We start from the raw sequence: 20,411 nt of genomic DNA, 5'->3' as shown, positions 1-20,411 counted from the left end.
TTCTAGGATTTTGGAGACCGATTCCAACCGATTTAGATTGGAATCGACAAGGATCAATTTGATCCTTAATCTGAACCTAAAATCCTTGGTTTCCATTGAATGAGTATAGAAACAAAAGTACTACTAGAATTCCAAAATGGATCCTCAACACTTACATTTATTAGCCTGCTTTGGTGTTTTTGCAGTTCCTTTCCTATAAAGTCTCTTGCATGTGTAACCCCTATATTTTTTGAGAAACACCAAAAGAAGCTCTGAAAAATAAAAAGTACAAATTGAAAGCAAAAATGTGCATGGTACAAACACTATATTCACGAATCACCACCACCAACTTCACCGTTTCCACCTCCACCAATAGTATTACCACCATCGCCGCCGTCGTCCGCCACCGCCACCACCACCACTTCCACTACCACCACACTACCATCGCCACCACCAACACCACAAAATAGAAGAAATTCTTCTCTTAATATGCAATTCATACATTTTTTTTTTGATGGCAGAAACAATATTTGTTGATAAGAATTACTCCAAAATCATAGAAACACAAAAATCTGTTTCAGAGTAAAAAACAGTACTTTGGAACAAAAACGTTTCCATACAAAGCCTAAGGGCCTGTTTGTTGTTTCCTTATTTCTCTGTTTTTTTGTTCCTGGGATCAAAAAATTAATAGAAACCTGTCTGTTAATAACAGTTCATTTTTTTGTTCCTAGGAATGAACCGGGTCAAAAAAAAATTAGCTGAGAAATAGAAAAAAAAAAAATCTCCAATTTGAAACTTCCTTGTCCCATAAATAAGGAAGAAATAAAGGGGGGAGTTGCTCTTTAATGACTACATGCTTAATTTGATGGGCAAAGCAGTAATCTCATGTTCAAAATAAAACTTCCAAAACAACTTCAACCACCACCACCACAGTTTAATTTTCTATTAATACATTGCTGACTTTTAGCAAAATAAAACCACCACCACCTCCTCCACTTCTACCACTACCACTACACCGCCATTGCCACATCTACCGCCACCACCTCCTCCACCTCTGTCACCATCACTACCACCACCTCCACCGCCACCACCACCACCAGAACCTCCACCAAATTTTTGGGTATTCAATGGTGTTTTTGAAAATTTATAGGAGTTCCAGAAATAGAAATTATTTTGAATAACAAACATGTTTCTATTTCTTTTTTGGCCCAGAAATAGAAATTACTATGCGTTACCAAACACGTTTTTTATCTAGAAAGTTGGCCCAATAACAAAATTACAAAAAGTCATTTATGGAATAGAAACATGACCCAGAAATAAATATGTTATATGCAGGTCCTAATCCTGGCCCCAATAGGAATCTTTTCTAGAGAACCCCATTTGACACATGATCATCTTCAACGGATTCCTTGATTACTTAATTAAGTGAGATAACTCCTTATACATCCAAGATCATGTCCAATCTCCAACATGCTTCACTGTACCGACTAGGAAGGTCAAGAAAGAATCTTTTACTTCGACTACATAATCAAGGTATTCTGTACACTTCTGAACTACAAATGAAGTATGTAGGTTTATGTTATTTACTTTTAATACCATGCCATGCATGGTATAATAATTAATTTTTTTTCTTTCAAAATGCTTCTGAACAACGTTCAACCTGATCCTCAATAAAGATAGTTTGGAGTCTAGACAGCTATACATATATGCCTTGGTTCTGTTCTTCCACCCCTCCCCCCCCCCTTTTTGTATATTTCTTTATATAAGCCTCAACCTGTCAACTTACATTAAAACTAGATTTACTGCTTTATGATGCATACTAGTTAATAATAATAGTATAAATGTAAATGGTCCAAATAGAAAAGGATCGATCTTTGGCCAGAGAGGGCTAGGTGTGTAAAAGCTTTCCAACATGTAACTTTAAACATACTCAGAGATCTATGAAGACCATTGCCTAATCTAAGGGTGCAAATTTGGCCCTGTCAACCTGAACCCGCCCTGAGCCCGAATAGAGCCTAGGCTGGGATACCCTGACCCGCCCTGGCTGAAAATATTTGGCCATGAGTTAGGGTCGGGTGGGGCCAAAGTTGAGGCTTTGGGCTGAGCCCGGCCAAACCCGACCCAACCCTGTGTTAAGTTATACTATAACATTTATTATAAATTTTAAATGTCACCCGCATTTTATTAGATAATATATTATATATTAAGATAATAAGTGATACACTACATTTTATTCTAATGTTATTTTATGTAAATTGATAATTTTCTCCCTAGCCCAGTCCAACCCGTGCATCTCCATTCCCCCTCCCACGATCAAGGCCAATCAAGGTCAGCCCAACCCGACCTTGAGGGCGGGTGAGGGTTGAATTTTCTAGGCCTGAGTCAAGTTGGGCTGGGGTTTTAAAAAACCTAGCCCAACCCGACCCTGTTGTAGCCCTCGCCTTATCCATCTTTAGTCAATTTTCTCTTTTAAAAGGGGACATATGTATTGATCCTAAACCCTTATCCGCTAGCTGGCAACTCCCAAAAGTAAGAACCTTTGACCCTCTATCTCCCAACACGAGAATCGTCAAATAACAACTAAAGGACAGAGGCGTACAACCGAGTCGTATATCTACATAAACAAATCTAGTTTTCTAATCCAGACACAACACCTAGTTGCACTTTGTAGGTCTATTAATGTAACAAACTGAGGGTGTCAAAACCTAAACCAAACCGATAAAATAGGCCCGACCCGATCCATTTGAGCCTATTTCAAATCGAACCAAGGTCTTATCGGTTCAGCTCGATTCGGATAGGGGTGTCAATTGGTCCGGTTTTGGGCTATTGGTCCAGTTCCTTAACGGATCTAGTCCTAAGGGGTCAAGACCAGAACCAGTCCAATAAGCTAATCGGTTCCAAACTTGGGATCCAAGACCATTAACTAATGGGTGGGCCGGTTTCAGTTCCCAAACGATTCCAAGCAGTCTAATAAAAAAAGAAAAATCCCTAACACATGCTACATAATTTAATAATATTATAATAACACACTAATTTCAATCACTTGAGATATGATTCATTTTTTTTCTCTCTTGTTATAACTAGTCTATATTACCTCTAGTTTGGTATTAAAACTAGTCTATATTACCTCTAGTTTGGTATTAATTAATAAGCAGGAACACCACCACCCTCCTAAGTTAAGATTATTTTAAGGTATGTTCCTAAGATAGCATTCCTAAATGGACCTTAAAATTTTATAATCAAATCTTTGATAAAATAGTATATGAGACAAGTGGTACCAGCCAAAATTGAAAAACTAAAAAAATAAAATGGTTTGACAAAAGCTCTCATGACCTTGAGTCTTAAGAATTAAGGTTAAGATGTGAATTTATTCCAGTTCTACTGGTTCCTAATTGGTAGATCCAGAACCGGACCAATAACTTATCAGTAGATCCAAAACCTGACCAATAAGCTATTGGGTGGGTTGGTTCCAGTTCCTAGCGGGCCAATTTCGATCCGGTTACCGATTCTGGTCCAAAATTGACACCCCTCGATCCTGGTTATACCGATGGGCCACCGATTGACCTGCCCGATAGGATCAAACCCAATCCAAACCAAACTGAATTCTAAAACCAACCCCCCAAATCGTAAGATCTCTACCTAGTCCCTACCCAAAACAAACCTATACCCACGTTCCAAACCGAAGTAAAACTGATATCCCAAACCGAACCAAACCTGAGCTGAAACTGAAAAGCCCTTATTGGTTCGGTTTCGGTTTCCCTAAAAGCCACACCTAAATCCAAAAAAATAAAAGAACCGCCCGACTGACACCCTTATCACAACCCCTCTAAATATCCACACACCCCAGCCCCCCACCCAAAAAACAAAAAAAAAAAGGGAAAAGGCTTATGACACAAATAGTTACACGGCATCCACATGTTCTTAAACTTTAATATCTGCAAAAATTGTTTACCAAAAAAAAAAATTATCTGCAAAAATTGAACAAAGAAAATTCTCTGAACATTTTTATTACAATGGCAACTCATATCCTGTAAACACCGGCACATTGTGCCTTCTTACTTACATGGCATATATTGAACAAGCTTCAGGAACTAAAAAAATCCTTTCTCCTTCAAGCTGTCAACGGTTTCCTTCAAGCTCAGCTCCATAGGGATGAAATTTATGTCCAAGCTTTTTGCTTTCTTCTGGGAAACTTGGTAAGTTGGCATATAAGGCTTGTCATCAGCACAGCTGCCAAGAATGAAAATCAATATTTATCTTTTCAATAGAGAGAACAATACACATGAAATCACCAAATAGGTTTCTTAATGAACAAAAAGCATTCAAAGGGCTCACTGGGGAAGAAATCCAAGAGTTGAGATTGTTTATCTTACGTTGGTGCTCTTCCTTATTTACCATAGATATATCATGTAATACAGGTTAAAAGCAAGTCAACAACAAAGCAAACTAAGGGCAATGGTTGGATATGTGTCAGTTAAAACCAATTTGAATACTTCACATTGAATTAATTCCTGTCATTTTTGTATGTTTGTATATGCCCTAAGGTTAGACCTTTAAGTTGATCGCAACTAGGGACTAGGTACTAGTATGTTAAGTGTATCAAACTGAGTCATTATGTGAATCTTGTAAGGAATGCCATAAGACTCATCATTGATACTCTGGTCTCTAGACCAAAGAGGTCCTCATCATTACAATTTGGATCTTGTGCGTTTTGGTATACAAGATGTTAATGCTAATACTGGCTAATTATTGGTGCACTGGATTCATGACGTTCATCTGCGAATGGGAGATATTCTAAATATCAAATCCACTTCCCATACAAGGAGAATATCAAGAAGAAATTCATTGACGACTGGACTAAATTCCAAGCTCTATGGCAATTTTATAAGTGTTTACAAATGGTTTTAATTAATTATTATTATTTAAATAATTATATTTCAAGCCCGTTAATCTATCAGATGATATTGTAAAGTGGAAAGGCTAAGAGGTAAATACTCTACGGGTGATTCTGTAACCATAGGCAACCCAGGTCTAATATAATGAGGGCTACACATGAGATCGCACAAGACAACTTTGAATATGAGTCAGACGATGCAAGTGTAGAGGAGCTTCAAAAACAGCTCCGCTTCCTTAAAATAAGCAAGCAGATAGAATGAGATTTAGGCAATGGCAGCAGCGGCCCTCCGCTAAACACTTCCTAGGGTATTGTAATAAGTAAATAGTTTACTTATCACTTAAGTTACAATATTTTTGGTAAATATAAGGGAGACAAAAATTAAACCCTAGTAGGATCACCCGATAGGATCCCACCATTTGGCTTTTGGGCCTCACTTAGGATTAGGGTTCTCTCACCTATATACTGAGCGTAGGGGGAGGGAAAATTGAATGGATCGATCCAAAGAAATTTGAGTTATGAATTTCTCTCTTATATCTCCTACGACTAGGGTGTAAACACTAGCCTCCATTGTGATTAGGGGTTTTTAACCCTAGCCTCTAGACTGCTATGTGGAGACACTACACAAGTGTTGAAGTCCTTAGGAGGTGTTGAGCTTGCGACACTAATAAGATAATCCTAAACCCTTCATTGGTTAATTTTTGGATGCTCTAATGCATGCGAAGATCGTTTCCTACGGTCAAATTTTTATTTGGCATCCTCCAATCCATGACAGTAATACATACACATAAATATATATACTGGCATATTGTAACACATGTTAAGGAAGACATCTACAAGAAATTAAGGACAGAGAAGAGAGATAAAACTAGAACCATATTAGAGCAAAGTACTAAAAAAAAATTGTTGGACATCTCTATGAAAGAGAAAAACAGCCATGTCTAAAGGAGCGTCTAGCAATGTCTAGACGTCTCTGACACTGCATGGAAGGGCATGTAAAAACCTACAACAGACTCAGCCTTATCCCAACTTAATGGGGTCAGCTACATGGATCCAAACAAAACAAAGTAGGTAAAACTGAGGTCTAAACAAAAAAGGGGGAGTGAAGAGATGGGAAAAGAGGGATGGGCCATGAGATAAGAGATGAAAAAAAGGAAAATGACAAAATAAAAGAAAAATGAGAAATGAAAGATGAAAGTAAGAGGAAAGAGGCACAACCCAACAAGTTGGGAGAATCTCAGTTAAATGGGGTTTGCTATATGGATCCTTGCCCTCCAATAAGCTCTATCCGAGGTCTTCTTGGTACAAAACCTAGACCCTGCATGCCCTTCCTCACAACTTCTCCTATGGTCATTTTAGGCCTGCCCCTAGCTCTTTTAGCCCCTTCAATCGAAATCACATCACTCTTCCTTACTGGGACATCCCTAGGCCTCCATTGAACATGACCATACCACCTCAAACGACTCTCTCGAAACTTGTCGTTGATTGAGGAAATTCCATAGTCAGCTCTAATACGTTTTTTCCTAACATCCTCATCTATGCTACATATAGCTTCTTAATATGACACTTCTTAACTGCCCAACATTTTACCCCATACATTATAGCCAACCATACAACAGTCCTATAGAACTTTCCCTTAAGCTTTAAAACAATATGTCAGTCACACAACACTCCGGACACACCTGTCATCCATCCCACTTTAATTCTTTGCGAAAAACCATCGTCTATGTCACTTCATTATTTATGATTGAATAGTTACTTTTCAGTATTTCTTTTTCCTTAATTCGCACCATGTCAGTATCCATCATAGTGTGACTAAAATTATAAATCATATACTCCATCTTCGTTCTACTAATCCTAAAGCCTCTTGATTCCAAGGTTGATCTCCATACCTTTAACTTAGCGTTAATTCCTGCTTTTATCTCATCCACCAAAACGATATCATCGACGAAGCGTATGCACCACGGGACCTCATCTTGAATGCTCGTGGTTAGGCCATCCATGATAAGCACAAAAAGGAAAGGGCTTAAAGCTAATCCCTGATGTAACCCAATCGTAATTGGGAATTCCTTGCCCTGACCTCCGATAGATCTCATGCTAGCCACCATGCCCTCATACCTATCTTTAATTACATCCACATATTTACTCAACGCCTCTCTCTTCAAGAGAACATGCTGGATTAAATCTCTAAAGACTCGGTCATATGCTTTTTCGAGGTCGATAAAGACCATATGGAGATCATTCTCTATATCGTTCCATGAGCCTCCTTGATAAGTAGATAGATTTTGTCGTGGATCTACCTGATATAAAACCAATTTGGTTCACTGAGATCTCTTCTCAAATGGGCTTCAATAACCTTCTCCCAAAGTTTCATAGTGTGACTCATTTGCTTTATGCTTCTACAATTATTACAGCTTTGGATATCACCTTTATTTTTGTAGATCGAGACAATAATGTTTTTCCTCCATTCATATGGCATCTTCCTTGTGTTCATAATCCTGTTAAACAGATTGGTTAACCAATAAACCCCCAACCTCCGAAGGTTTTTCACACTTCTATCGGAATCTTGTCTAGGCCTGGTGTCTTGTTGGATAATATAATCATCTGAGTCATTTCTACCCAACCTATTTCCATTTAGTAGATCACAAATATACTCATCCCATCTCTTCACAATGTCCTCCTCCCTTACCAACACTTTTCCATCATCACCCTAAATACACCTCACCTAATCAAAATCTCTACTCTTCTTTTCTCTCATCTTAGCTCTCTTATATATAGCTTTTCCCCCTTCTTTTGTGTCCTACAAATTATATTGAAATATGAATATAGTTTGTGACTAATAGAACTTGAATATCAAATCTCAGTTCATATATCAAAGTTTAAAATGTAAAACTACCCAGAAAACATAATTTACTTGATTAATTGGAATCAATAAAAAGGGATCCAATATATCATCAGAAGTAACTATAAATTAGTGACAACTAATTTATTTCAGTTAATACTTCAATAATTGCCTCATCTGGTACGAAAAACTTACTTTTTTGGAAGGTGCAAAGTTGGATAAAGTTCACCCAAAGCTTTCACAACCTGTGAATAATGAGCAACTCTCTCGACGAAAACATATCTTCCATTGGCTGAAGGAATCTCAAATGCCTGAATATGTGCATTTGCAACATCTTTAACATTAACCCATCCAAATGTTACATTGGGAAATGATTGTGCTCCTACATCAGTCAAAATCTCCACCCTTATTATCACAAAAATAACATATAAAAATAAAATACAAGTTCACACAATAAACTTTCTTTTTTCTTTCTAAAAACACGTAGGTAAACTATTCCCTTAAATAACTATTAAATCTGATCATAGTTGTAAAGGTGTTGCCAAGGCGATGCCAAGACTGCAAGGTACCCCTTCAGGTCCAAGGTGACCAGTTCCCTTTATGCCAAGGGATCTAGACTAAAAACCTGATAACCTGGGTCCATGTGTTATACACTTCAATCCTATCCCATTTATACCCTTGTATGTTTAAAGATCACGTGCCTTACATGTTCCATAGTTGTCATTGCATTATCTATGTTAGAATTTTAAAGCAGGCTTTGACCAGCCTGAAAAGAATACAATTAGTCATTCATAGAAAGCATTTTAGGCAAATATGTACGGGGAGAATGTTTACTTCCAGAACTAGAGAGAAGGGTAAGAGAAAAGAAAGGTTAAAAGGGATGGGAGCAAAGAGAAAAAAAAAAACAACTTTAAATAATAGGTGAGCATACCATTTATTAAGTTCAGAATTAATTCGGCACTAAAATTTAGTGTTGGCTGTAAAAGAGGACCAAGCACTACGCTTGGATTTATTGTAATCATATCCATCCCCTTCTCGTTTGCAAATTTCCAGGCAGCCTCCTCAGCCAAGGTCTTCGAAAGTTGATACCAACTCTATAAGAGAACAAGAAGCTCATTAGATATACTGTACCAGTGACTTAGTAAATCCACAACACAGTAATATTTTCATTATGGACAGTTAGATAATATATATATATATATATATATATATATATATCCCTAAAAACCCATAAAATGAAATTTCAAAACAATTTAAGTGGGATAGAAGATTGAGTCAGAGTAAGACATTCACAGAACTAAGTTCAAGGCCTAGAGGGCCCAGACAATAATAGTAAAACAACATTGCACAACCACACACCTTCATCTCTTTGCAAAACGCTGGATCTGAAAACCAAGTCTCATCAACTACCACATCCGGAGTTCGAGGTTTTCCATTGTATAAAACTGCAGCTACAGAGGATGTTACAACCACTCTTTTAACAGACGGAGCTTTTGCACAGGATCCAAGAACATTAAGAGTCCCCTTTAATGCAGGATCAATTAATTCGGCCTGAAACGCATAGTGAAACAGAGAATGAACATGTATCAGAACAGTCACAAATGCTTAATATGGATATAGAATATTTATACTTGTATACAGAAAAGGTAAATACCTAATGGAATGATTTAACCAAGTAATGAAAATCCTGAGACCACAATTAGGTCCATTTTCATCATTCTAATGGTTACTGAGATGCTAGTCAAATATAAATTTCAGAATAAGCAACAACCCATTATGATGCCAAGGAAGACATAGAGATGCCAAATAGCATTAAACAGGCATAAATAGTCAATGCAAAAACTTCAGGGACAATCCACACAGCTCTTCCCTTCTTGTCACTCACAATATGGGTTTAGGGCTCATAAGTTTAACTAGGAATTTTGGCCTACTTTGATTCAATCAATGAGCTCAAGCGGCTCTATTTCTCAGCTCTGAATGTCACTTAAACCAATTGATCGGCAAATAGTATAGCTAAGATTAGTTTCCTTAGTTGCAAAACTGCGTCAAGTTCTGATAAGTTTCCACCTTTGAAGCCAGTCATGATTAAACAGTTTTTACATCGAAGGTTTTTTCCACAATCACAGCTATTCACTATTTGAGCTGTAATGCCAATAGAACTTCAGAGTAGAAGTTCAGGAAGTCCAGTCTAGTTTTGATCCTATGCTTTAGGGAATCCAACGCAACTAGGATGTTATACGGATAAACCATGTAGAACGTCACCCATTATACTCATGATTGAGTTGATTAAAGTATTTGTCACTTACTTGGCAATCTAAATACTGAGTATTGTTAGGATTATGGCTTGCAAACTAACACTGATCTATTTCAATTATCTTTCTTTTTCTCTCTATTCTACACTGTTGATTTTCTATTTACTAAAGCTTCCACAGAAAAAACCAAAGGAGATCTATTCTCATCATACAATCTAAAATTCCATGCTTATGTTAGGCTCTCTTTGGTATCATTTGTATTTTTTTTTTCAGACAAAAAACATTTTTTTGCAGGTGTTTGGTATCATTTGGGCACCCTGTTTCTATTTAAAGTAATCAGAATAATAGAAAACCCAAACTACCGTCAAGACCCATTTATCTATTATGGCCAAAAATCGTTTTTGGCCATTAATGTGGGTACCATTAAAGAGCATGTGCACAGTTGCTACTTAAGTGGGGTAAACTGGTAAAATTAATGAAAATTGGAAACATCTCTCTCTCTCTTTCTCTCTCTCTCTCTCTCTCAGAGGCTAAGATTTGAAATAGATCATAGATCAGGTTCTGGTTTAGAGGTAGCAAAGGGGTGCCGTAGGGATGAAGAAAGATGATGGGTCAGGTGGAAGATGAAGGGTCAAATTCCAGAAGAAGAAGATGATAGGTAGAAAGTAAAGAAGATAAGGGGAAGAAAATATGGGAGAGAAAAAGAACTCACCAAAACCTGAAGGGGAGGGGATGCTCAATGCATTTTCTGGGCCAGCTAGGCTTCAATTCATTTCAAGACTGCTACAAACATTGGATGACAATAGGTATTTAAAGAAAATGTAACTCTTGACTAAATAAAGGCCTAGAATATAACTCCAAGAAAATTAATTCCTAGCACACAACTATTGGACTCCCTAGACTAATAAACAAAAAACAACAACCATAACCGTATCCCAACTAAATTGGGTCGGCTACATGGATCCGATAGAAGCTATGACAATAGTAGAAGAGAAGTAAAAAGAAGTAAAAAGGAGTAAAAGGAAGTAAAAAGGAAAATATGTAAAGGAAGAAGTCAAAGCAGTAGTCAAAGCAACATCCCAGGAACATCCCCCTACAAGGGCTCGGCTACACGGGTCCTTATCCTCCAAAACAACTCTCTTAGTGATCATACTAGAATCAAGCCCTACCACAAGCATATCCTTTCTTACCACTTCTCCAATAGTCATTTTAGGTCTGCCCTTACCTGTTTTAGCTCCGTCAAACTGAATCTGGTCACTCTTCCTTACTGGTGCATTCATGGGTCTCCGTTGTACATGACCATACCACCTCAAGCGGCTCTCACAGAGCTTGTCCTGGATTAGTGCAACTCCCAATTCGGTTCTAATACAATCATTTCTTACTCTATCTCTCCTAGTCTTGCCGCACATCCTCATCTCCGCTATACTCATCTTATCTATATTACTTTTCTTAACTGCCCAACATTCTGCCCCATATGTCATAGCAGGTCTTATTACTATCCTGTATAATTTCCCCTTAATCTTAATAAGCATGCATTTGTCACATAACACTCCCAATGCACCTCTCCACTTCATCCATCCTACTTTAATTATGTGGGAAACATCATCCTTTATATCACCCTCTTTGTTAATGGTTGACCCTAAGTATCTAAAGCATTTACTTTGTGGTAGCTCTCACTCCTCAAGTTTCACCACTTCATTATCTTTCCTGGTTTGACTGAAGTTACACATCATATATTGTCTTTGTTCTGCTTAACTTAAGACGTCTTGATTCCAAGCTTGATCTCCATAACTCCAGCTTTACATTAATCCCTTCCACTGTCTCATCTATCAAAACAATATCATCAACGAATAGCATACACCAAGGGACCTCATCTTAGATGTGCTTGGTTAAATAATCCTTGATGAGTGCAAACAAATAAGGGCTTAGAGTTGATCCTTGGAATAACCCAATTGTAATTGGGAATTCACTACTTTGGCCCTTTGCAATTCTGACACTGGTCACCACACCCTCATACATGTCCTTAATTATATCCACATAGTTACTTGAGCTCATTCTCTTCCCTTGGACATGCCAAATGAGCTCTCTAGGGACTCTGTCATAGGCCTTTTCTAGGTCAATAAAGATCATATAGAGGTTCCTTTTGTAAGCTCTAAAAGTTTCCATAAGCCTCCTTAGAAGGTAAATAGCTTCCGTCGTGGATCTCCCTGGCATAAAACCAAATTGGTTCTCCGATATATCAGTTTCTCTTAGGTGGACTTCAATGATTTTTTCCCATAGTTTCATGGTATGACTCATTAGTTTTATGCCTCTATAGTTATTCCAGTTTTAGATATCACTTTTATTCTTATAAATCGGAACTACAGTGCTTCTCCTCCGATCATTTGACATTTTCTTTGTACTCAAAATCTTGTTAAACAGCTTGCTTAGCCAAGATACCTGTTAAAAAATTATTTATCCACCCGTGTCCCCCTTTGGATAGTCCGCCGTATTAAAAGCTCCTGTATGATATACATATTGATTCCTCCCTTTCCTACAAGGTCGGCCTTTTAGAGGAAACGGTTTCTACATGGTATCAAAGCAAGCAGGGGTCATGGTATTGAGTTCCCCTAGGAGCGGGCAGGTGTTAAAAAATTATTTATCCACCCGTGTCCCCCTTTGGATAGTCTGCCGTGTTAAAAGCTCTTGTATGATATACATATTGATTCCTCCCTTTCCTACAAGGTCGGCCTTTTAGAGGAAGCGGTTTCGACAATACCCCATGTACTCCTAAGTTCTTCCGCACTTGAATTAAGATCTCATCTCATTGGGTCCTAGTGTTTTGCCCACCTTCATCTTTCGTAGGGCCTCTTTATCTTCGGCCTCGCCAACTCGTTGTAGATGTTTATGACGTGTATTGGCTTCAAGACTACTACTCTCGACTTCCGAATCCATCCTATTAGTCAAGGTAGCTCTATTTAGTAGGTTGTAAAAATATTCACCCCATCTCTCCATAATGTCCTCATCACGTATTAGTACTCTACCATCCTCGCTCTTAATGCATTTAATATGGTCCAAATCTCGGCTCTTCCTTTCTCTTATTTTAGCTATCCGATAAACCGCATTTTCCCCTTTGTATTAAGTTTTTTATCAAGGTCATCATATTTGTTCGCTCTTGCTTTCCCCACAATCTTTCGAGCTTCTTTTCTGGTCGCATAATATCTCACTTTATCCTCTGCTTGATTATAGTTCACTGCGAGGTCTTAAAACGATCTTTCTTAGTCTTAATGGCTGCTTGGACCTCGTCATCCCACCATCAAGTCTCTCTAGGGGGCCAGACACATACCCTTTGAAATTCCTAGGATTTCTTTAGCAACCTTTTTAATACAAGTCGTCATCTCAATCCACATCTCGTTAGTATTTCCCTCAAAATTTCACTTTTCTTGTAGAGCCACTTTATCGGTAAATGATTCTAGGAGAACTCACCTAGAAACTAATACCAATAAAGTATTAAAGACTTAGACTTTGACCCTTAAACTCCTAGTCTAGGAATTTAAAAAGTTACATTAATACACCTAGGAATATAAAAAGACAAGTACCAAAAGAAAAGACAACACACATAACTAGAGACTCCAAAATTTTGGAAGCTTCAAGGATTGGACCACATGGGCCCGCGAAACGAGAGCTTGCATACACCATGGCTAGGCTTGGTTCTTAGCCCTACGGCTTGATCTAATTCTGATGTGGACCAAAACAGCATGAGGGATCTTCTTCACTCTTGATACTGCATCATATTATATATAATATATAATATATATTCTATAATATATTATATACTATATATTATAAATATAATATATATATGCTATATTATAAAATGGAAGGCTTCTGTTATATATTATATTATAAATTATGAGTAATATAATACATAATAATTATTATATTATATTTAATATTATATTATACATAGTAATATTATAATATAATGGGGAGGAAGATAGGTAAAAGAGGGAATCCCTTCACCCACCAGTTAAAATTATTTACACATAGGTGGTTACCAAACGGTTTCTCATTCTATACTCTATTATGTCCAATGTTTAGCAAACGGTTTTTATAAAAAAGGTTTTCATTAATGCTTTTTTTTTAAATAGGCCGTAAACAAAAGCATAAATGATACCAAAGAGAGCCTTGAAAGTTAAAACTGTTTAGCCTCAATCTCACGTTTTCTGTTGCTGCATGGACTTGGAAACAGGATTGGTCTCAAAACAAAGACATTGACAAAAGAATGAGAGTCCAATTACTCAAGGAGTCTGGTCTGGTCACCCCCTTTCCCCCTCCCAAAATCCACATGTTCACCACTTTACATAAATATTAATGCAATACATTAACATCTACACATAAGCATGACTTCTGTGGGCTTTTATGTGTTTGGATGTAATCATGCATATACATATGTGCAAACATATAACATTCACAGAGATATTATGATTAAAAAGGTTGCAGTTTTTGTGCTTCAGCAAACCATGCAGTGGCTGGAACTTGCCACATGGAAAGGGGAAAACTTGATGAAAAGGGTCGGCACTTGTTGGGTTGAAATCCTACAAAGAACTCGGTATATTTTTGTTTTTCTTCTGTTTTCACTCTTCAATACACCTGAGAACCAATTGGAAGAAACCCAATAGACAGTTCTTAGATAAAAAAGAATTAACCAAAATTCCCTAATTGAATATTCAGCTGCTACAAGTCCGAAGTAGTTCAGAGCAGCAACCCATAGATTTTTCTGTTTTTTTTTTTTTTTCTAACAACAGTAAACTTGCTTCAAACTAGCTCTGACATGCAGTATCTGAGCCTGCAGCTCAAAATTTGTTGCCCCATTCCTCAAGTTATCCCTTTCCATGAGGCAGGATTCAGTCCTATATCTCTATCCCAAATGGCAAAATCAACTTTTTCAGGTGTCATTTGCTATGTCGGATAATGCTTATGAGTTACTACTAGTAGCATGAATTGAAAGCACAATTTTCAAGTGCCATCATGCTTATCTAGATAAGGAAACTGTACATGTGGGTGAACAGTAGTTGAATGTACTCCTGTTCATTAGTTCCAGTAAAACTCACCCAACATTAATGAATACTTCCTCTATGCTCATTCAAACTAACAGGACCAAACTGTGCTCATTCTGGCAAAATATGGATGTTGCTTATTCATACATGATTCCACATTCCCCATGCTTTGCTTTCTTTCCTAATTGTCACTTGGGTCAAATTATAGTGCAATAATAACTTGACTACCAGATTCCTTAAATCTCAGATATATGAAGACCAAAAGGAGTATAAACACCAACCTAGCTTGTCCAGTAACACATGAACAGAGCCTTGAACCACAATTTGCCAGGATGCAACTTGGACGAGTTAAGTTGGATTATGAGTAATGTAGTCCTAGATAGACAAAGGGTCTACTAGGAACCAAGGATTTAGAACCTGCTGACCGATTGGACAGATTTGATGGTTTAAGTCAAAATCTAGGGTTAGGGTTAGGACAATGGAGTCTAATGAGGTAGGATTGGTAGGGTTTGGGTGAAGATTTGAATTATAGGAAATTAGGGTTTTGGGTTTTGGGTTCTAGGAATGAAGGGGATGATGAGATCTAGGGTTTAGAGGGGGAAATTGGGCAACCGGTTCTGGTCGAGTGTTACTGAAAGGGAGAGGGTGGTTGGGCTGTAGTTTGGTGTGGATTGGATGGTTGGTTAGGTCTGGACAGGTTTTAGGAGTTTTAGGTTTCACAGAGATGAAGGGGAATTAGGGTTTATGTGTTATGTTGGGACTGGAATGGAGATCAAGTGAGGGGGATGAGTTGCTGGAACTGTAGTGTGAGTTTGGGATGGATCTGATGGTGGAATAGAGCTGGAAGGTAGGTAGGCTTAGGTTGGAGGATTAGAAGAAGAAGGTTATTTGCAAATCTGTAAAATACTTACTTGTAGAACTAATCTTCCACAGCAGCAGCAGCTTGAAGATGAATAAGAGAGCCTCCCGATCTGAACAGAAGCAAGCAGTTGATTGGTAATCCCCCAATCCCTTCACCTTGAGATCCACAAGGCAACACTCACAACTGGAGCAGAGTAGCAGCAACAATGGCAGCAATACCAGAGAATTAATTTCAAAATTTGAACTGTGGGGGAGCCTCCCACATTGAGCTTTATTTATACTAATATGGCCAATGGCCTTACATCAATTCAGCTTAGGAATAACAGTCCTAAGAATGATTCCTAATACAAAACAAATCCAGCCCTCAATAGAAATCGTGGAGGGGGACTAATTAGCTTAAAAACAAATAACTTCAAAGATCCACTAAGGACCAATAGAAATAAAACAAATTCTAGCCAATAGAAAGGAGTCACTTAAATTGAACAGGTCAGACCATGGTTCAAATTAAGTATATAAAATAAACTAAGTATAAAAGCTGAAAACTGAAAATTAAAACTAAGGATCCAACATTCTAACATTCAGCCCTATTCTAGGGCTGCTTCTTCTTCTTGCGGGTGCTTGGACCAGCATCAATGAGCCACCCCAAGCCAAATCTAATGTATTCATTCCTTAACTCACGTAGAAATCAGGTTGTTGGCTGAATATACATCCCTCCATTGCAATTGCAATATCATAGAAGCTAAAAGTACATTATGTGAGCTTGGAAAGGCTTGAACTAAAATCTTGTCAATCTTTAGAACATACTTGTCCCTAAACCAATTAATTTAATTGATAAAGGAGGCAATTATAGCACATAGTGCATATGTTCAGGCTCTGGTTTTTAAAGTCTGAAGAACATTTTTAGAAAAAGCAAACCTGAGGTCTAGAAATGCTTCCCAAATCAATCTAAAGATAAGGTTATGCCCAAGATCAGGAAGAGTCAGGCCAGCTAGAAACTTTAACAACTTCAAATATATGCAAGCTAGGAAACAAAACTGCATGCAGAGTAACTTTCAAAGTGATAAAATTCAATAAACATTCCCCTCAAGTGAACAAAAAAGGCCGTACCCAATGCACGAGGCTCCCGCCACTGCAGGGTCTGGGGAGGGTCATAATGTACGCAGTCTTACCCCCAGACCATTAAAAACATGAAAAAGATTATAGCCATGCAGAACAAAGCCAAGCGAAGAAGGGGGTAGGGAAGGAAGTCCAGCGTAGTACCAATGTACCATAGGATCCGGGCAATCAGAAAATAAAAAATGGTTGATATATTGAAGATAATTTCGTATTTACAAATTACCATCTTAATTCATCCTATTTCATCAGATCAAGGATGTGATGTGGTTCCAAAGAATGAACCAGATATGGACAGTTACAATTCGTGGCTAAGAAAAGTTATAAAATGATAAATAGCAGTTGAAACTATCTCAAAGATGTAATGGAAATGAACCTGTGGATCCTTGACTGTCATATAAACTGGAGATGCTGTATGGAAAACACCTTCACATCCATCTACTAAAGAATCAAACGATCCTTCTTCCAATAGGTTTGCTTTGAATAAATGAAGTCTTTCCTTTGCCCCATCAAGGGCAAGTAAATGTTCAGTCTTCTTTGGATCATCTGTGACAGCATATGAACTGAATTTAATGAATTAAAACAACAGGAAACACAGGCATCCTTGGCCTGCACAGATAAGTTAGACATCCGAATGTTTAATTGTGTCACAATTGTGATGCCAAACAGTCATGATGGAATAGCGTGATGATGGCTTGAGTGACATTTTATTTGTGGTTCATACTTAAACATGACCTGGAAGTATGAACTTTACAAGGACTTTCTATCACCTAATGTAAAAAAAGAATCAATGAAAGAAGTTGACTATCATCTTGAATCTAATTTGGGAGGAAATAGTTATTATTCACCCAAGAATTGGAAGGAAATATAAAGCCTTCAATGCACTCAGATGAGAATAATATGCTTTATGACGTTTATGTGCATCAAAACAAAAAGAAACAGGGTAAACAATGTCCAAGATATATATATCGAAATTGCTAGGGTTACAAAACTGGAAACTGTGCTATTACTAGAAATCCATGTAATGAAAACAAAATTATGGTAGACCAAACATCATTTGTGGGCAGGACCCCATAAGACTACCTGGATTCAGGACTGAGCAGAGAGACAACAGAGCATCTCTACGATGTCAGTGAGGAAGAGTAAACCAGGATACTCTAGTAATGGATGACATTTGAGGCAAAACCTTGAAATGGGTGATGCTATAATTCAAAACAGACTCGAAATAGAACTAATTGAAGTATGTAGAAAGTAGCCCAGAAATGAATCTCAAAATGGAGGAGTAGAGACATTACAGAGCATCTCTACGAGACAGTAAATATGAAGCTTAGTAACTGAAATAAGAATAGAGAGATTCAAAATTAAGATATATATACTGACTTGGGTCACGAACAGAAGCTTTAACAGTGTATCCTTTGGCAAGCAGAAGCTTCACCAGCCATGAGGCGATGTACCCAGAAGCACCTGTGACACACACCGTCTTCGCAGCACCGCCCATTGCCTCTGATTCCATGGTTTCCTTGCGGTCTTACTCTCTTTGGTTGCTGATATGGAACAAAAGAAATGGTGAAAGGAGGAGGTAATGAATGGTTTAAATAAGCGGCGTTTGTGCATCCTGCATGTCAATTGTCAACAGCATTATGAGTTTTTTAAAATACACGGCTTCCACCACCTATTATTTAAGTTCTTATCTCTCCCCTCCCAACCACCCCTACACCTTTTTTTGTTTTTTAACCTATTATATAATGGACTGTACCTTTCATTTGCATAATTTTTATTCATATTTATATTTAACTTATAATAATCAATTATGGTAATAGATTATGGGTTATAAACAATAGTAAGAATATGTTATGTATCATATTATTTAGGGGTCCATTTGTAACCTACTTTAGTTGTCCTTTAGCATTACTTATACTCACATATATGGACTACGGAGGGATAAATATGGAAAATTCACTTTAAATCCATCCATTCAAACTCGAGATCTCCTAGAGAGCATGGGCATGAAGTGCACCACAGCTCACAAAGTATAACACATTTTTTTTGTTTACCCAAAAAAACAAAGTAGGGAAGCAGTTTTCTGTACAGCAGTGTGCCCTACACCAGCACTCCCATGTGTCTATCTCTCTCCTCATTAAAACAAGTGGGTAGAGGTGTCTTTTCACATGGGGAGGAGAGAGATAGACTCATGGGAGTGCTGGCATAGGCCACATTCCCGGACAGAGAACTTTTTCCCAACAAAGTATTAGTACTTTCACATATGTACTCCAAAAATGTGTAAAACAATGACAACTTTTGATAATGACATTATGATAAATCACTTTCAAGTTATTTTTGAAAACACTTTTATTGCAATTCGTTCTCAAGCCATTAGTACTGACTACTGAGAGTACCTACCCAATCCATTGCTATGGCTTTTGTTACCCCCAGCCCAACAAGTACCTTATGTCCCAGCAAATACTCAATCATATAGATCAATGATGGATTTTTGTCTCTTCATATGAATTCAAATGTGGAGAAAGATGAGCATGAATTCAAACAAGACCCACATTTTCTTGATTACATGATTAGGTACAAATAAATTGTTGTTAATCTTTTATTTCTTCTCTATAATTACACTTCTTCGATTAAAAAAAAAAGTTAAAAAAATGGGAAATCATAAGAGGTCAGAGCAATATCACATATATAAAAGGGGCTTACTCAGTGCACGAGGCTCCCACTACAACAGGGTTTAGAGAGGGGCATATGTTCATAGCCTTAAATCCTTTTTTTTGTTTTGTTTTTTGTGTATGTGTGTGGAGAGGCTGTTTCCTTGGGGGAAAAAACCCTCTGCAGTGCCCTAATCTTGCGGTGCACTGTAGTGCAGACCTGAGAACTCGACACGTGGAAGTTGCGATATCCAACGGTGCCGAGCTCGAAAGGAAAGAAAAAAAAAATTGCCTTGCATTGAGCTCGCATAGTTGGATGAAGCTTGTTCCACCTGTTGAGCTCTCAGGTCTACACTGTAGTGCAACACAAGATGCCTGCACTGTAGAGGATTTTAATCACTGTTGGATGAAGCTTCTTCCACCTGTTCACATTGAATCAGTTCTCTATATTTTTCATTTCATCTAACTTACGGTGAAATGCATTGGCATGTAAAGATACAAGGTAGATGTAGAAGTGATTCAATGTGAACGTGTTCTGAAAAGGTTTGAGAAAAAAATCTCTCACAAGAAACATTCTGTCATGACCATTTTCATTGAGGCTAACTCAGGTTCTTGTAAGGGCCTGAGCCGCACAAATAGAATCCATGTGTGGGTCCCACCTATCTTAGATTCCATCTGTGCGGTTAAGGCCGTATGAGAATGGTTCTTGTACAAGAACCTGAGCTGCACTCAATCAATTCCATAGCTATTGCACAGGAGTTTCCTATTGGCAGGTGATAA

At 37.8% G+C, this 20,411-nt stretch overlaps 1 protein-coding gene across 1 annotated transcript; it reads right to left on the bottom strand.

The window, feature by feature from the left end:
* Positions 1-4,035: 4,035 nt before the first annotated feature.
* LOC122642240 (phenylacetaldehyde reductase-like) lies at positions 4,036-18,536 on the bottom strand. The gene is made up of 6 exons (XM_043835682.1): positions 18,361-18,536; positions 17,357-17,526; positions 9,073-9,266; positions 8,647-8,807; positions 7,911-8,097; positions 4,036-4,209 (listed from the first exon to the last, which is right to left on the bottom strand). Exons 1-6 carry the CDS (start codon positions 18,491-18,493, stop codon positions 4,071-4,073), a joined length of 984 nt encoding a protein of 327 aa, XP_043691617.1. The 5' UTR covers positions 18,494-18,536; the 3' UTR covers positions 4,036-4,070.
* Between the last annotated feature and the right edge of the window lie 1,875 nt (positions 18,537-20,411).

Source organism: Telopea speciosissima, chromosome 10 (assembly GCF_018873765.1).
Source record: "Telopea speciosissima isolate NSW1024214 ecotype Mountain lineage chromosome 10, Tspe_v1, whole genome shotgun sequence".
Lineage (NCBI taxonomy): Eukaryota > Viridiplantae > Streptophyta > Magnoliopsida > Proteales > Proteaceae > Telopea > Telopea speciosissima.
Note: the sequence above shows the minus strand (reverse complement) of the source record. Positions and strands in the feature narration are given on the sequence as shown.

Coding starts and splice junctions, on each gene's coding strand:
- LOC122642240 (XM_043835682.1), bottom strand. CDS start 18,493: ATGGAATCAGAGGCAATGGGCGGTGCTGCGAAGACGGTGTGTGTCACA. Junction 17,527..18,360: donor AGCTTCTGTTCGTGACCCAA/GTCAGTATATAT, acceptor ATGCTGTCACAG/ATGATCCAAAGAAGACTGAA. Junction 9,267..17,356: donor TGACAGTCAAGGATCCACAG/GTTCATTTCCAT, acceptor TATGCGTTTCAG/GCCGAATTAATTGATCCTGC.